Raw genomic sequence first — 19685 nt, forward strand, 5'->3', positions numbered from 1 at the left:
ACAGAGAGACATCTTTTATGGGGACATATTGTACTTTGTTCATATGGGACACACATAACATGCCTGTAGTACCATACTGTATTGCCATATTGTCGGTCCTTAGTTAATGATTAATTAATTGGCTGGGTAAAAAAAAAAGCTGTTATTTAAGGCTAAAAGTGATAATTTAGTTTCATTTTATAAAGTTCAGTAACAGCTCTCTTTGTTGTGGCTCTCACTGAGTTCAAATTCCCTTAGACATCAAGTCACAGTCCACAAATAGACCGCAAGCCAATCAGTTTATTTCAATCCATTGTGCCTGTCAGTTCAAACCTGGGTCCTTCTTGTTGAGACAGTCCTAACCACACTTCAGTTTCACATAACAACTATTGAAATAATGAAAAGCAGCAAAAGTGTAATTAGGGCTCAAAAGAAAATATTATTGTTAGTTATATCAGTGCAATACCAGCTATAGCTAATCAGGCATGTCAGGCATGTCTGTTTACTTGTCCTTAAAGACCACAAATCAATCAATATGAGAGCAAGTCAGTGTTGCAGCCATCTTTCTGCAATATTATAAGCTTTATGCAATGTTGCAATGTTGATACAGAAATAACATTTAATTACAAAAGAGATCATATGAGCTATGACTGTATGACTAAGATGAAATCATGATTACCACACAGTATGGTCACAAGGTATCGAGGAGTGAGGTGACTCACTCATGGCTGCCTTGACTGACCCAGACTCTTGAACAAACAGGTAGTGGAAAGGAAAACAAGTAGCAAAGGAGTCCAAAAAGACTTATTACCTTGTTGATCCAGGTCTCAAACTTAGGCCCTTCTGTTGTCAGGAACAGATCTGGAGTGGAGAGAAGGGAGGGTGCATATTAGTAAGTGATATAAAGCTTCATCAGGCAACCATACACAAACATGGAGCAGGGAGTACTACTGATCTATAATAAAGAAAATGTTGCCTGTCTGCGAACCTTTGTACCTTCATGAAAAAGAACAGATCAATAAAGTGAGTAAAGCTTGAAATGCTAATGTTGACTTATTTATACAGGAGAAGTAATCTTTAATACAAATTACATTTAAGGCATAAGTGCTTCTAACGACTGATGGCAAAATGGTTTTGGTAAAAAGATTTTAAAAATTGGTTCTCATTAAAATTGGCTCTCAGTATCTATCCCACTGCAACACTGACACAAGATGAGTATTGCCACCTGTCAACATCATGTATCGTCTACAGTTCTACTTGTAAATATCATTATAATTATTCAAAACATGATCATGTTCACACTCAAAGCTTTCTGGTTAAAAAATAAAATAGCTCAAAGCTCAGGTTGTGATAAACAGGATGGACTCTGATATGTTCCGACCATTTTCTTCAACTCTGGCACTGACAGGCAGAGAGTGTTCAGTATGAAGTACACCGATAAAGATGAATTGGCTTTTTAAAGTAGGAGCAGAAGAAACAGGTGAAGAGAAGGAAAAGGGATAGTGGGGGGATCTCCCACTGAAAGCAACAGGATTTCACTCGGCTTTCTGGAGGCTTCACCTCCTGGTAATGCCTGTAGCTCGCTCTATCAAAATCCTATAACCTGCACTTGTACTCATATTCCCTGCTCTTGAAGCTTAGGCTGCAGGCTGCACTTCTAATGCGATGTCTGTGTGCCTCTGTGAGAGGACGTTTACTTTCATCGCTGCATTCTCTGGTCAGCGGTTCTGCCCCAGTAATTGGACATGAAATAAATATTGGCATTGATCTGCCTTAAGGCCCTGCTATCCTCCACGTGTTGCCGTGCTCTGCATGGGAAAATATAAATAATGATGGAAAAGGCAATGAATGAAGGGAAGACGTGAACAATGGGATGTGTGTCATGATGAAGGCTACTGTGGAAATCCTTTTTCATCTATACGGGCCATGATGTAATAATCACGTACTGCAGTGGACACTGCAGCCATTCCCTCGTTTGAAATACTGCAGCATGACTCTTCACTAAAGTTTAACAAATTCTATATAACAGACAAAAACTAAACTTTTTCACTGACTACATGTTAAACACTGTATTGACTGAAAAGCCTTCCTCTTTGAACACACACCGACCTGCGCCCACCAACCCCCCATACATGCAGATGTGCTCTGAAATGTTATCCCATGATTCCAACACAGTCATCCCCAGAACCGAGGGGAAAATAGGCAGAGCTTAAGGTGGGCTCTACTATCCAGGAACATCCTGCCACCTCATGTAAGGGAGATTAGGCGAGTTATCATTATAAATCTACATTTTAAAAAACATGCCTCCCACTCACTTCCAAAAATCATGCATTCTGCTAGGATTTTCTATCGTGAACCTGCCCTCCTACTTGACACCTTTCCATCACCTTATTCTCTGTTAGTCTTGTAGTAAGCTTTTGGTTCAGGTTCTATACTATAACTAGACACATATTTCACAGTAGTTAAGTGTGCTTTTATTGCCAGCTACCAAGATAATTATAATATTATTTTAAAATGTTTATACAAAACTGTAATTTCAGGCCCTGTTTTGTGTTTGCTGACAAGAAAAGACGGCCAGTTATTCATGTAAACCTGACAACAGCTGTTGGGCAATTTGTGTAAAAGACAGTTGCATTTTTTTTTTTTTTTTTTTACAATCACATAAACACACACAGTTACACACACACTTCTTAAATAATATTCAAGACTCAAATGAAAAAGAAAACTTTTAATTTGTGAAACTTCATGGGCTTGCAGACGTTGCCCACACAGACTCGCAACCTTTTAAGAAATGCAAAGACAACAAACACATGCATAAATGCATTCATGCACACACACGAACGCAGGCGCGCACACACACACACACACTTGAGGATACACTCAGTAATTTGCAGATTGTGTATGTGCTTGCCCGCTTGTATTTGTAATCGCACCGGGTGGTGTGTTGATGAGCTTGGTTAATCAGCCAATCAGGCCTCTTAGACAGAATCCAGCCGTTATTGGCTGATTAGGTGCGATGGCAGTGTGTCAGTGAGAGTGGCATGGGGTAGACAGAGGAGCAGAGAGATGCACGAAGAGATCTTCATCTTGTAAACACTTAACATTCTCGCTGTGGGGGCACTTCCTCTTCTCGTTCTACATCTCATTCTCATTTTATTTTTTTTTACCCAAGTTCACTACTGCCAAACTCTTTTCTACACTCATTTCTCTTCTTCCCATCTGTTACTAAATGCCACTCCAACTTGATACTGCCCAGTATTTCACTTTGCTAGTTTGATTCTCGGCACTGTCAGTCAGTGTTTTCAGGGTGTAAACTGATCAAAGTGGAAAGTGCCCTTGAGGAGGACCCTAAACTTCAACATGCTTTCTTCCCGCTCTCTGATCTATCCTGAGAGGGAATCCACTTTTGGGTGTGTGTCAAGAGGAATATGTGCAGACAGAGAAGTGTTCAAGAAGGTGAGATGGTAATATTAATATGATCCACCTCTCGTAATCCTCTTCAGTGCATCTTCCTTCTCCACTCTCTTTTCTCTTGCCCCATAGTCCATGCCAAAAAGTATTCTACACAGACTCGTAAAGAGCTGCTAGCTAGCAATATAAACCTAACTGCTGCCACCATCACTCACTTAAACACAGTTTTACTGTTTGAGAGACTTTTATTGGGCTGCCAAGGGCCTTTTAGGGAGTCATTCAAGTTAAAAGAGATATTATAAAGAGCAGAACAACACAAAGCAGAGAGGAATCAAACACAACAGAAACAGAGTGCATCCTAAATGAAAGCCCTTTTTGTATTGGGCAGTTTGTTTTTATTGTCTTTGTACCCATGTTTCATTTTTGCAACTCAGTCTTTTGTAATGTGCTAGCCTAAACAAACTATTATATTTGTCTATTAATTATTATTATAACTTATTTGTGCAGAATTATTTCTGCATTAATTCCTATGTTCTCTCATTTACAACTTTAGTATTTTTTTATTATTTGTAACTATGTTGTGTTAAGTGTTCTATATTAATTGTTTGTCACCAAATTCTATCCAAAATAAAAACATTATTTTATTATTTCATTTTAGATTTGAAAAATGTGTCTGAGCCTGGAAATACTGTATGACCTACATTATGACATAATCCCCAAGCTTGTTCTTCTTCACACAGGATTCTGTGTCACAAGTTTTATTTGTTACCTTTAGGTTCAAATCAAGCACACTACAGATATCAAAACCTTAAAAAGGATTCAACGACACCACAGATCTGACACTCTGTAGTATGACTGCATACACATTCAAAGAATAAGCTAATGGAGCTGCCATACTCAACCATTTGGGAAAGATGCATACATAATTGAGGTATATAAATGTGTTTGTGTGTGGGAGAGTGGGGTTGCATAACAGCAAGAGGGATTCAGAGCTAAGTGGTATGTCATGTCGGCAGGTAATTAAAAGGCATGCTAACTGAACTAAAGGCTAGAGCAATACAACAGGCAACAAAAACGACAGAGAAAGTGAGATTGATAACAGATGTTAAGGCCATCCAGTTTACAAGATGCATCTGAAGACAAAACAAATCACTACAGAGCAAAAGCATGCTAATCCCTTAATTGCAAGAGAACCCATTTAAAATCACTTGACTATGTCCTCTGCGTTCCTCCGCTGTCACACAATCTGACTGACTTTAGGCTTTGTTAAATTATTTCTTCTCCACAAATGACACTTCAAAAAGCAAACTGTCATACCCACATGAACGGTACATGTTGAGCAGGCTGCATAAACACATGTACACCCGCCCCCACACTGCATGTCTGATCTGGGCACATTATTATAATATCTGCGTGTGCATCTGCATGTGATTTTTTTTTGTTTTTTGTCACTGGGTTCTGATCCAGCCAATCATGTACAATCAGCCATTCCTTTCACACTAACGGAATAATTGCAAGTGTTTCTGTTGCTAATAACAGAGTGTTAAGAGCAACAAGTGTCACAGTTCAAGTGTATTAAAACAAACAGCGCAAGGTACATTACATCACAGACCAGCATACGCTGAAGAACTGGGCAAATATGCCGCACAAAGGTTTGATTGGCTCTATGCTGCTTCTATCAGGACACAGATCATGATACATATGAATGAGTGAATTCAGGTGTTTATTGTTTGTTCGACTCATGTTGGCATCAAAACATCTGCAACCACATCGTTATCTTTTAGTTTAAGATCAATAAGCTGTTCAAGATCTGCAGGTTGCCTGTTACACTGGCTTGACATAAATTTGCTCATAGTTCTAGTTTGAGTGTTAAGTCCACACTGACTCCTACACAGTAAATGTCACAGAAAGTGCACATTCAGGAAATGTAGAAGAAGACATGAATCAGGGCCCCCCACCCCCCAAAAGATAACTTAATTTACACTTTTTAACATATACTAGCATCTAACCTACTATGTATCAATTCATAGATCATTAAGTCACTTCTGTGGTATGTTGATGCTTTTTACTAAATGTCTGCACCACATATCGACAAAAGTCTCTGGAAAACCTACAATAGATTGTACCACAGTCAACATCTTCATGGCTACGAGTTTATATTACAATCAACCAACTAGTGCCAGTGCTAAACTCACATCAATACAGAAAAATAAATAAAAAAATAAAAAAATCACACCTGTGCCCTCATCTAATACAAGTAATGATAAATATATGACATTATACTGAGTGTGCATATCAGTGTCATCATAAATGTTAAATGATGTATATATCACAGACAACGTGCTTGTAATGTGGTAGTAAACTTTTCCTCACACTCGATCATTGCTCTCTCCCATTTTTCTAACCACTCTGGCATGACAACAGTTGAAGGAACGACTTCCATTTGCTCGGGGCAGGCGTACATTTTATATTCGGTCTTGACTCTAAGCTTTGAACTTAAATATAGATGGTGCACTGATGTTCAGTGAGATTTTAACCATCGACAACACTTGTTGCACTCTACCAGCACCCTATAAAAAAGAAATCTTTTTTCGTTGCACAGCGGTAAATACTCCCCCCCCCCATCTATGTACGAAGGGCTTTAGACATTTTTAGCTTTGTGTCAATGGACTGCTGGGAGATAATATGACACAATAGAGGAGTGGGCATGAAATAAAGGGGAAATGAAACTTGAAGGGTGCTCTCTATCAGACTCGGGTCATTTCAACCATCATCTCACCTCATAAGACCGGAGTCAATTCTATGTTCTCTGTACCCATTCAGGAAGAAAATAAAAAAAATTCTAGGTAAAGTTTTTTTTCTTTTCTAAAACACAAAACTTTTCTTTGCTTGCTTGTAATGTCTGGCTGGGATCTTGAAATTGGAATGTAAGCTGGACTTGCAACAGATCACTCTAATAAATATAAACTGGCACATCCTAATTAAAAAAGTGAAGCAAAGTGAGTTAATCCAAGTTGATACTCAGGTTTAGACTGCTTTTGCTTGAGAGCAGAGGGGAACAGAGGAGAGAAAAGAAGAAGCGGAGTTCGCAGAGATGAGCGGTCCTTGAGTTATTCATAGCCTCTCCATCAGATTTGTTAAGGGGATTGGAAGCAATTTAAAGGCCTCCACTGACTGTTTGACTCGAGCAGCATTATGTCTCTCTATTCCATTATGTTGAGCCGCAGTGTGGGGATAAAGACCAGGCTTCCTATTAGCCTCTGTATAAACAGATAGGGTAATGCTAGGCGGGTGCTAAGTCTCGACAGAGAAGGAGAACTCTGACATTGAGGAGAACAGACAGCAGCAGGCAGAAGCCTATACTATCTCTTTGCTTTGTCTCACGATCACCCTTCCTCTATCTGTTTCTCTCTGCACACATATCCTCTTATCTGCCATACTCTGTGGCTTAGCACTGAAACACCATTGCAGTTTATCGGAGGGAACCCTAAAGACCAGCAAACTGAGAACAGCCTGTAACTTAAAACAAATGAACATACACATTAAAGGCAATTTGTGACCCAAATGTAAGAAAAAGGGCAGCCTTTCCCCTAAAATCCAGACCACAGAAGTGGAACCTGCAAATTAGCCGTGTGCTGATTGTCAATCTGAAGTATATTGCCAATGGAAGGAATGGCCAACAACTGTCTTTGTGCTTTGTCAATATGTTATAAAAATAATATAGGATCTGTGCTCTGCTGTGCATTTAGTTTCTAGTCGAGTGGCATGTCTGCCTGCTGAGAATTGTTCATCAGCCCAATTGACGACAGAATTTTAAATCCTTCTGTCTCTTTTCCATGCATCGACACCCCGCATCTCTGTTATGCCAACTTACAAAAACTTTGTTCTGCGCTCCATAAGCGTATGGATTGGGATATTACAGATAAGATAACAAAGTTAAACAGAAGATGATGCTGTGGGAACCGTTAAAATAATAGATTTTCTTTGTGTACAAATAAATTATTGGCTGTGTAACACCTTTTATCTCACCTATGGCATCTGGGCAAAAGCCACAACACTACCAAATACAAGATGTTTTTCTTTGATACCAAGATAAAGTTGTTCATGCTGACTCTACTGGCTTGAGATGATGTAACTGTCAACCCCAAAAAGCAATCTTGTGTAACCCAGATTTGACGATCGCCCTATCCTACTGCCGGATAGACATTTACATCAGTGAGGTTTGTTACCACAGAGGAAAGAAATCAAGCCTCTCTGGAAATCCCTAACTGAGCATTGCTTTAGTTTCTCTGTTAGCTTTCAGTACGTTAAATGGCATGATTTTTACCTCATTGTAGTGATTAAGTAACTGAAAAGGCCTGCCCCCCACAGTATGTCTGTTATTCTCCTCTATATAGAAACAGATTATTAAAGAACAATAATGCTGGAAACCCAAATTGGCTAAATGCAGCAAGGGAGGGAGGGGGATGGGAGGGAAGGGAGAGTTGGAGCTAATTACTCTGTTCACACCAGTCCCCTGTTACTCTAATGCCTGCTACTACAATACAGATGTGCACACATGCTGCAATGTACAAACCTACACACACACACACTATCCTTACCATGTGTCCTTTGCCTTCAGCATTGTGGCAAACTGCGAGCCTCATAGATGAAAACGAGCAGTCATTTTCATTCTGCCAGCCTGTGCTTGCAAGCTTCCAATTAGCGGCTTATTAAAAGCACTGGTGTGCTTTTATGGAGCTGTTGGGGCTCAGTTAGGACTCAGTACTCACAAGAAACCGAGTCATTCAAGGCAAGATACAAACATGTTGGATGGCTTTGGGGTGGTTGCATGGCAGCATAAGAGTGAAGATAGTGATAGGAGGACATGACCGCTGGTGGAGAAAGCCATGATGACTCCACATTGACTCCACTATATACTGGAGTCAGATGACTGGGTGACTGCTTTTGTAACTGAACTCATCTCTCTTCCCTGCTTCGCTGTTGACCATCTCTTCACCTGCTTTCTAGTACTGTATCACAGAGAGAGAAGGGCAGTGAAGTGACACGGTAAGCAAGTATTTCTGAAAGGATTCAGTCTCTTGTCCAGACAGACAAAAGCAGAATTGTGGTGTACTTTTCGTGAGGGAAGCAATTAAACATGATCTCTACCCCCTCTGTGATGATCAGCAACAAGTACATCTTTACAAACTTTCTTTGTTCAAACTTGTTGTTGTAGTTCTTTGCCGTTCTGTGTAATTTGCCAGAACACAGCGGTGAGCCGAATTGCTCTCCTAGTTTCCTGCAGATTTTGAAAATCCAATCAGCGACGTCTCTGATATCATACATAATATATAGGTGAACAAAATTACAATGTACCCCTCGCTGTGAATTAATTTTGAAAATGCCAAACGTGATGCGATTCATTACTTAGAGCATGGAAAAAAAACTGTTGTGGGATACTCTTAAAAACATTAGAAAACATCTCATTTCCCTTTTAAACTTCCTTCCACTCCTTTTGCCCTTCTTTCTGAAACTTTTTTCCCCCTCCTAGCCCACCAGTCCCGTCCGTGCATTCTTTAGTCCAAAGGAGCTATCTGAGGCCAACAACAGTAGCACAGCAGCAGTATTATGCCCCCCTTCTTGTACCTGTAAAAGGCCTTGCAGCACGTCGTGGTGGTTTATCCAGACTGCAGTGCAGAGTGAATGTGACAGCCAGCACCATGGCTGCTGCATTAGTGTCTGATATGCTGTCTGTGTTTGTGCATGTGTACTGTCACTCATCATAACTACGCTCTGAGACTTTAGGGTTATGTGCATCTGTGCTTGCGTTGATGGGGCAATAGGAAGTGGAATTTTGCTCCAAAATGTGAAAGTGCAACAGAGGAGAATGAGGACAGAGTGGGACACGGGCACGGTGAAAGGAGAGCAAGGTGTACGGAGACAGTACAGTGCGATGAAAGAAAGAGAGACAGGCAGACAGAGCCGATCCTCTTGTTTCTTCATGTCTCTAATGCCCCTGAGCAGGTTATTTGTAAGCCAGTTACTCAGTAAACAAGCTGTGACTCCTATCCCCTCTTGGTTGTCAAAGGGACACATACAAATGCATAAACATGCACACACGTGTGGCCACAGTTGTGTGCTCTATCCCCTCAGGGGTTGCTGGGGAGATGGGCTCAAGGAAGGCCGCCATGCTGACTGATATCATTGTGCTGTTTATGGGGGTTGGGGGACAAATGTCCACTTTGCGTGTTTGAGTTCTTGTGTGTGTCTGTGCACGACAGTAATGACTCTGATTGTGAAGGATGAAAACACAAAGGTGTGCGCCCCTGCATTTGCGTGTTTTTGTGTTTGTGTGTCTTGTGTATATTTGTCCGTAAGCCATCCTGCAGCCTATCAGTCAAGCCCTCTGTGTTTGTCTGTTTGCATCAATTTGTTCCCTCCGTCTTTAACCCTCAGACTGATCCATGCCTCAGCTGGACAGAGGGATGGCCTTTGGCATTCTGAAGGAAATGTCACAGCAGTCACCAGCGAAATAGATACTTTGCCTTCAACATTGGCATTGGGAAGGAATCCTCACTCTCAGCGGCGAGGGGGGGAGCAGAGAGATGCAAGGCGATAAGGTTAGTTGGAAAATATGCAGACCTTCACGTCTAATCTATTGATATCTGAAATTACATCGAGTGAGTACAAAACCATGGGACACACAGTCACATGAATAAACCTTCTATCTAACCAAGGTTCAGTGATCACAACAGCTCAAAGAAAAAGAAAAAAAGCAACTCGTGTGACATTTGGTCAGTGACATGTTATCCATGTGTTCTCCCAAGAGACACACTCCTCGTTCTCAAAGAGAACGTGCTCAAGAGTTTTGGCCTGTACTGCAGTGATGATTAGATTTGGGTATGTATTATCCAGACACTTGTCAGACAGTAAGAAAAGGCTGTCCTCCAACAGCCTTTAAATAGTTTTTAGCCTTGTGCAAAATTTGGCAAAATACAACCTTGAACAATGCATTTTCTTACAAGAGACAATGTGTCTAGTGATGGAGTACAATATTGTAGCTAAAAAAAATAAGTGAAAAATTATTTATCTATAAAACTGTAACAAAGTGCCCCATCAGAAGTAAAAACAAGAAACGATGCATAAAAGAGGCAACAGGAATACTACAACATGAACAGGTGGCTATCAACTCATGACCTGGCATTACAGCACGGGAGCCAGTAGGCCCCCTGCAGCTTCAGAAAAGGGAACCCACATTGTCGACATCTGCGGTGGGTCTGTCGTACCTGCAGGCTCCACTGCCCTGCGCAGACCTCTACATAAAAAACATGTTTTAAAAAGAGACAAAATATGACATTGATTCTGTGAGCCTGAGGTCCTCAGAAAGGTCATCTCAAAGCCCTGACAGCAAAAAATGTGCTCACCTTTAGCCTTTCACAATGATACAGGATTAGCTTAGAGTTGCCTGCCTGAAGACCTCAGGCTCACAAGGGGTAAAAAAAAAAAAAAAATCATGCTGTATATAACTGAGCACCAGTACAAGTAAAATTCAAAAGAAATCAATAAGATCATTAAAACAATTGTAAAACAAAGCTACGTGTAGTTCCAATCTAATATGATCTTGGTTATAATAGTCACTTTTTCCCTAAGACAGGTAAAAAGGTCATGAGAGCAGTGAGGTCAACTTTAGGTAAAAACATTTACAATCTTTTCTGCATCGCTTAATATTAGTGTTGATTTCATTTTTGTAATGTCCCTTCACATGACTGGACAAACTTTTCAGTATGTTTCTCAAAATATATGCATCAAAGTGCACAATGTCAGAGTGTCCCTCTTAGAGTGTCCCTCTGAGAGGGGATAGTGTGTGGGGCTGGAGCCAAATCTTCACAGGCCACCTCCATTGATATGTGGCCCTGTCCCTCTCCGAGCAAGGAACCATCGGACTGTGAAACGAGCTTTTTCAAACTTGCCCAAAGCCTGCAAAGACGATTTACTATAGTGTCGAAAGAAGGAGCAGACGAAAGAAATACATTTGTACTGTTACCTTGTCGGCTGAGAGGGAACAGCCAAGGTAAGCTGTGCCATCACATATACTTCACTTGTTAATGTAGTGAAATATCAATTTCCCCCCCCTCACAGTTAAAATGTGTAACAGAGGCTGAGGAGGTTGGAAGATTCTCTTCAAAGCTTTTCTCTTTCAGAATTTTTCTCCCCAGAGGCTACAACATGGCTTGCTTGGTAACTTTGTCACAACACTTTCAATAAAGAATGAGTGCTGTCTGTCAATGTCATAGCAACCACGCTGACATGAATATGACTTGATATCACAACCACACACAGATACACAAACCAGCACCAGTGCATGTTGGTTACACATTGATTTTAGCTCAGACATACACATATCCACAACTTATAACAAGGACAGGACCATCGATAAACTGTTAGTTCAGTTCTGATGTAGACACAGTCACATTAACACACCCACCACCCTCCCACACAAAGTAACTACACACATACACACGCATATATACACACACCCTGAGAAAATGCAGAATCCAGGCCAGGAACAAAGTAAAAAGCTCTGCAGAATAAATCCGTCTCTAAGCCAATATGTAGCCCTACTCCACGTTGTGTGACTTCCACCCCGATCTATCAAAAGGGCTCATTCACAAACATGGCAAAACACACCAGTGCTGAATGGAGCAATGCTATTCCCAGAAGAAATAATCTCCTAAAACCATTACAGGGAACAACGTAGGTGCAGTAGCTATAGGGAAGATTATGACCAAACCCTGTCATACATATACACACACACTCTCCATTCTGTTTTGCCCACTTTCTTTATGCTGCTGTGTGTGTGTGTGTGTGTGTGTGTGTGTGTGTGTGAGTGTGAATGAAAGTGGCTAGGGAACTAGTGTAACAAGCCTAGGAAAGCTCATTCCATGGACTAGAAGGGCCGTGCATCAGTGATGTGTGCCAACATTAAGAGTGGCATGCGTTGTATGAACACTGAATACAATGATGATTGTGCAAACATATAAAAGTTGCATGTCCTGGTGGTCTTTGAGGTTTAAGGTGCAGAACAAGACACCACATGAGCACAACATTCAAGGATCAAATCCAACCATTTTCCTACACAGCACAATTTTACACATAAACTGTTGATTTTAATTAACCACTAATGGCCAACACTGCCAGGACAAGTGCATGGCAGAGTGCTGTTAAGTGCACATCCCCGCATCAGTGATGTGACAAATGCACTTTTGGTATTTTCATGGCCAGTCTCGCCTGCTGCACCTGGAGCACCCTTGGTTTAGAAAGAATAGATTATCATACATTATGGACATCCACTACTTTCATTCCCTTTAAACACATGGACTTCTCCATCACGGTTTGGGAATCCTGCAGAGAGTTCTCCTCAGAGGGAACTTAGTGTTGTTGGACATGCTGAAGATCATATGGGCATCATGTTTGTTGTCATGTATCATGTGTGTAATAGTGTATAATGTTGGGTTTCATAACCACGATCATAAAATGAAATTAAATTTAAAAAGTTAACTTTTCGCAACAAATTTCCCTTTGGCTCTTGAACTGAAAATGTTTGGGAATCCCTGGCCAAAATGGTGGACCATTAGACAGCCCAGCAAGGCTAAAAACAAACGCAATTTTTTTTTTTTTTTTTGATGACTAGTTCAGTATTTGATTTGTTTGGTAAGGCAGAGTTGATTCAGAATACTTTTCAACTACTGCTCTTTGCGCATGTCCACGTAGTTTTCTTCTAGAAAATGAAGTTTATTTTGGAACAGGCATGAAGAGACAGTACATCCTCAGGCTATGGTCACAGTGCTGTGTGCATCAAGGAGGAAATGCTCTGCCTCATTAATTTCTATTATTCATTTATCTGCAAAAACACCTGTGCTTACCAAAATAAACACAGCGTCTCTTTTGCCCGTTTGACGCTGCGCCAGCTATCCTGGAGGCGGAGATGCAACAAACGACACACCTCAAAGGGCTGGCGCATCGCATCAGGTACTGTGAACATGCCTGTGAGCTCACTCCAAATCTCTATAAAATGGGGAAATTAGAATGTGAGGAAGTGATGAAGATGTTAGCTACAAGTGTCTGTGGGTGCCGGGGGTTTAGCACTGGGATATGTCCCTCTCTGTTTTGGTACAGAAGCAATGTCTGAAAAAAACAGTTTCAGATACAGATAATAAGTTTGTTTTGTGTTGGCCTTCTATCCACACTCCCCCAGCAATTTCCTCCACTGAAAGCTAAGCTTTTCATATTCTCACCCAAGTGGCTAAGTGTGTGTGGAAGGGGAAAGTTTTCACAAAAACTTGACCATTAATGTCAGTTTGACAAGATAACAGACTATTTTGGGTCAGTATAGTTAATCATACAACAGAGACACCGTCACTGACAGCTGCACAAGTATGTAATAAAGTTATTTGACCAAGTATCCGAGTGCATCAGCCCATGGATGTTTTGGGGTAGTAAATCAGGCTGCCTGTTTGATGGGGCTTCATTTATGAGCCTGTTTGCTCAGGTACTCATTTTGATGGTAGCATATCATTCAACATAACCCTGAGCTAGGCTTGTATACGAGAGTTCCCTTTGGATTACTGGATAAAAGGAGCGGGCAAACATGCTGTAAACTCACCTTTTATTTAGACAGAAAGAGTAGAGAACATCTTACCATTACTACTATAGATGGATGGGTTGTGATTAATATTATTTAAGATGAGTGTGATACCCTTCCTTTACGACATTGCCCTGATTACCTAAAATGACTATTAAAATTGCCTCACTTTGCCATCCAAATGTAAACATAATCCCTGTATAATCAATTCTTCTTCTTGGCCACCCCTGTTAGGTGGCAAATCTGTTCTCTTCCCCCATCACCACCACATTATTAGTCAGACAATCAGCAAGCCACCCCGACACAGAGCTAGTTTAATTGGATACTGCACAGAGCATTACCATGCCCGTTGCCTAGCAATGGCTCCTTATGCCAGTATTTCTGTCTTTGTGTATGTTTTTTTTTTTTTCTCCCAAAATGGCATCTATAATTACTTTGCAATTACTACCTTTTCCCTCAAAGAAATTCTTATCGTGCTCCTGATAGCTTCCTGCCTGGCAGTGCTCTTTCTGAATTGACATAATGTGATATGGCCCTGCAGGTTACTGTGATCCTGTACTGGAGCTAATATGGGTGAATATTCTCACTGTATACCATTCAAGTGATAAGGACATCTCCTGTGGTCATCTGGCTTTGATGATTACAGAAGCTTTGAGGGCTTTTGAAGCATCTGCTCACATCAGCAGTCTATTGTATAAAGCTCAACCTCCTGGCTATCCTGCAAAAAACATTTTCCTGCTAATTAGTTGTCACTGTGGTAAGAAGGAACTTAAACAGAACAACTACATCTACAAAGCCAGCTCTGTGCTTAATATATTTGCTTTTGTGGTGCAATGATAGCAATATACTTTACATAGAACTTTTCTTCGTGGCGACACTGTTTCTAGGTGCTAACTATTAAACCAGCTTGAGGTAACTAGGCCAAAGTGTCGGAGGCATGGTTTATTGTTATGGAGGAATATACCAGTGGATCTCTGCAAACGGCTGCAAATCATATTCTCATAAACTTATGCACTCCCTTGTCAAGTCTTTCCTTAAACTATTCACTCCTGACACTGTGTATTTATTATTGACTGAAGTACAAAAGTCATACAGTGAGAGGAAAAAAAAAACTTCCTCAAGGACACCTGAAATCTGTCAAGGTGTGAGAACAGAGACAAAATAACCGGAAAACAAAAGAACATGAACACAAAGCTGTTATGAATGCGTTGCTGTTACAGACACTGGCTGGGGGAAGATGATAGTAACAAAAGAGATTACGAGCCATATGCGGCATGTCGGCGCCAGGTTGGTTGGCTGGAGAGTCCAATAAGCAGCCTAAATGAGGCCTTGACACCAGCCAGGAAACAATTCCAGACTTTTTTTTCACTGGCACTGCTGATGTAGTGAGGTCAGCCAATACACTCCCATGGGACTGTTTACAGCTATGACACTGGACTTAGATTGGAGTCGTGACACAGCCCTGAAACAGCCCTCATCCTCCTTGGACCACACTAACAAAATACTTCATTACTGTACTGGTAGGTGAGTGAGGGGAGACTTAGGGCTTCTTCAAAGCGATGTGATACAATGTGTCCCACTTCAGACTGCCTCTAAATAATGGCATATCAATTATAAGGATTGTGTTTTCATGTGAGTCATCTACAGACTTACAGATTAAGCTGATTTTTTATCTTTACACAGAAACGTTGTGCCTCACCGGTATCTACCACATCCAGCCTGCAATTTTTTTTTTCTTCATTTCCCGTTTGCCCGATTTGCATTTTTAAGTATTTCATATTTATTCCCCATAGTCATTCAACTCTGTGCGTGTCTTGAGATAAATTAACATTAATGCGTCTTCATGCCCTTATTTTATATTCATTAATATTACACAATTTTAAGGCATACGCCTCAGTACGAGCTTCAAAATTAAGTGGCTTGCAGTGCCTGAAATAACTTTTGACAAACTTTGGTCAAAGCATTAACAAACATGGGAAGACTATACCCGGAGGGTGAATGCAAATACACACGATGAAAAGAGCATCCTGGAAACAGCATGATGGTTATGTTGTTTATCTAATAGGTAAACAGTGGTAAGTAATGTAAAATAACACAACAGCCTGGCAATGAATGAAACCTTTACAAAGCTTATCATGTTTGGTTTTAGTTGAGACTGAGATGTTGAAGGTTATATGGTTATTTTGAATCTTGAATTCTACAGATGCATCTTGGATTTAAAAGTGTCAAGATGAGCCCATATCAGAGCATTATGGCACACAACACAGAGAACAACTGAATGTGGACGGACACTGAAATAAATTGCCATTTTGAGAAGGCTTCTGTACAAACAAAGCTGCTTACGCGTTGAAAAGATGTGTCACTAGCGTACGTAGTTACTGCCATTGTTGTTACCACACAACTACGTTGTTACCACAGCATCCCGTGCAGATAGGTTGGTGATGTCTGGAAACACAAGGCCAAACTGATCATTTGCAGATAACAGCGTGCACAGTCCTGCAATCTGAACAAAGCATAGCAAGACCCAGATTGTCTGTAAAAGTCATTCTCTTCCTACTTAAGCCACACTGTGATTCTTCAGCCTGTAATGCTCAGAGGAGCAGGTGGTCACAGCAGACAGGGAGCTGAGCCATGCTGAAGACTCACCCACCACTTTGCTCATCCGTCTCCCACAATTCCTCTGCTATTTATCTGTCTAACCATCCTTTCCTTTCAAAGCATTCATCCTCCCCGACGTAGCTTTATTTCCCCATCACTTCCTGTCTACTTTCTTCCTCTCTCTTTCCCTCCATCTGCATGCCACCACAGACAGTAGCGACCAAAGAGTCTGACATCGACCAGATGTACAAAACTGGTTCTCCTTCTCCCACTCTTTTGTTCCTCCAGCAGCTGAACACACTTAAGAAGTCACAAGGATTTAATAATCACAGTCCTTGTGGGTTTATGTGAGTGTGTATGCACATATGTTTAAGGAAAAGAAAAAGGCAAGGCTTTTAACTGGATGGGCTAGAGATTGACATGCAGGCCATCACTCTGACTGATGGGTCGCAGCGTAGTTAATAAAACAACAATAATGCCTCAACACAATCCGATCTGTATTATAACCAAAACACCAAATATTGCAGCCAGGATTTCCTTAAATGTATTGACTTTCTCATAATCCCTAAACAGATTAAATAGGAATTAAAATCTGCTCTGGTTGAACTGTGACAGCCCTGGGAATAAAACCACACCACACAAAAAGATACCTGCAGTGAATATGACATGAGTAAATCCTCTGTGATTACCTTAAACAGGAGGATTAGTTTCCAGAGGAGAAAAAAAAAACTCCCATAAGTCTAAGTGACAGCGCTACACACAGTGGGCAGAAGGACAGGAGTGAGATGCTGTAAAACAAGAACGAGGTGATTTCTCCATTCACTGGTGAAGAAAATGGCATTTCCTTTCTCTCTTAGTCAACTTGAAAATTGGTGCCTCTTGTCTGATTCCTGGAGTTTCCTCCTGAGAAACTTTGTGGAACACACTCGCAGGAATAGTGATTTTCAGGTTTACCGCTTCACCATTTGTGCATCCTGTGGGATTTTTTTTACACAGACAGTGGTTAACACTGGTCTGGGGAAAATTTATAAAGCAGAGACCAAGCAGCATTTAAAAACATTGTGATCCTCCTCAACACATATTTAAGGCTCATTATTAACAGTTCTTACACATTTTCACAGAGAAATACCTAGATTTTTAAAAAAGAAACAAATCAAATGGATTGTATGTCTCTAGTTACAACTCAACTAATTTGCAAGTTTTCTCATTTATTTGAAAAAGAGATAGAGATAGAGATAGATAGAGAGAGAGAGAGAAAGAGAGAGAGAGAGCTGTCCTGAGGGATGTGGCTGGCTCTGGAGAGCTGGTCAACAGGGTGGGAGCTGGTCTGATGCCAGTCTTGTTCATGCTCTACTACTACTACTCTACCCACCACCTTCTGCATGCCCTACTGCTCCTATTCCCTTCTATTACTTTAATGATAATGTCACTGAAAAGCCATCAGAGAAGAAAATTATTACTAGTGCCAGTCCAACACTCACCAACCAAACATAGCACATCAATATTACTGTTTGTCCTGGTATCCAAAGAAATGTCGCCTTTTCTATCACACAAATCCAAAATGTTCTGGCTTATAAAACATAGTCGAAACATGGGGAGGAATCTAAACCTTAAGGAAAGCTTCAGATTAAAGGTCAACTGTTATGGAATTTTCTATCCTTAGGCTGCACATGGTCACGTGTGGGCCTTGAGGTCCACGGGAGTATTAATTGTTTGTCTTTGACTGGGTGCCACCATATCTCAACACTGTGGTGGCTGGGGTCGAAGAGACATATTGCTGCCTTCCTAGTCATAATAGATAGCTTGTTGTTGATGTTCAAATCTGTGTAAACAGACATCTGTGTCCCCAGACTAGAATATGCTGACAATAACACCTCCAAGGGTAAAGGCATTCTCTTTGACTAATTCTGGGCGTGTAGTATTCGTGGTGTGATCTTTGGGTTTAAAGTATATCCACCATCACGAGTTCGTCAGAATGTGAGACCGACTCAGGCACTTCAGATGTACTTTGAGAGTGTCTCTCATTCTCCTTAGCCAAGCGTCAAAAAATATTACAGCATAAGACATCAGAGGCTCCTGAACACTTTCTTCCCTCCTGACCTCACCATTGACCTTTGACTTCAGCAATTTCTCCACAACATCAACCAGTTCCCATAGTGGAAAAGAGCTATGCATCTTGTATGCGTTAGGCTCACCCATGAGGTCCATCAGATAAAGTGTTATCTGTTATTTCTGCTTCAAACAGAGGGGAATGCAGTACATGTACATCCAGCTAGCTATCAAACTAGTGTGTGAACACTGAGGCACGTTTGTGATTGCACCAATGAGTCTGGATAGGAGCACATTTCAATTTCAGTTTCAGAACTAATGGGACTGCTATACAGCCGATGTCGTGGGTTATAGCCTCAAGTTTAATGTTAGTGTTACATTGCCGATTACACTTGAGACTTTCTGATGTGTAGCTTTTGAAAGGAGACATGTATGATCAAAAATACCAATTGTGCCAAAGGCTTGTCGGTCCTTAGAGGGCCTCATGTAATTAAATGTGCAGAATTACAGCCCTTTTCTAAAACAGCCTCCCGGGGTGTTGAAGCTCAAAAGGATTTGTCATTTCAGGAATAGTGGTTCTATGTTCCATCTTAGTTTTTTGTATTTGAAACCAGAACTAAATTGTCTCTTATTTTCTACCTAACATTCTCCTACACATTAAACGCATATCCATGCAAAAAACAAAAAAACAAAACAAAAAAAAAACATTGAAATCCCATAAAAGAGGAATTAAGCTTGGAGAGAAGAAGATGGTGGCGATTTGGGTCTCAGTTGTCATGAATGAATAACACAGAGGGTTCTGAATCGTCTGGTACCCTCACCTTTACAGCTTTGTGCACTTAGCCTACATGTTCAGTTTGAGTAAATACCTATATTTAAACACACAGAGAAGCAAACTAAATTAGCCCTGACTATAATCTGTGGGCTTAGTCTCTTGAATAAAATCATTTTTACAGTCACTTCATCATCCTGCTGCTCCAATACATGACACTGTTTATACTAGAATAATTTTGGCCTATCAGAA

General features: G+C 40.8%; 1 protein-coding gene across 1 annotated transcript in view; it reads right to left on the minus strand.

The window, feature by feature from the left end:
• The window catches only part of itfg1 (integrin alpha FG-GAP repeat containing 1), a 128487-nt gene that overhangs the window by 104749 nt on the left and 4053 nt on the right, over window positions 1-19685 (minus strand). The window contains exon 7 of the mRNA XM_010731938.3: window positions 791-840. Within this exon, the coding sequence (XP_010730240.3) occupies window positions 791-840 (50 nt within the window). The remainder of the gene's footprint in view (window positions 1-790; window positions 841-19685) is intronic.

This window comes from Larimichthys crocea, chromosome VIII (genome assembly GCF_000972845.2).
Source record: "Larimichthys crocea isolate SSNF chromosome VIII, L_crocea_2.0, whole genome shotgun sequence".
Lineage (NCBI taxonomy): Eukaryota > Metazoa > Chordata > Actinopteri > Sciaenidae > Larimichthys > Larimichthys crocea.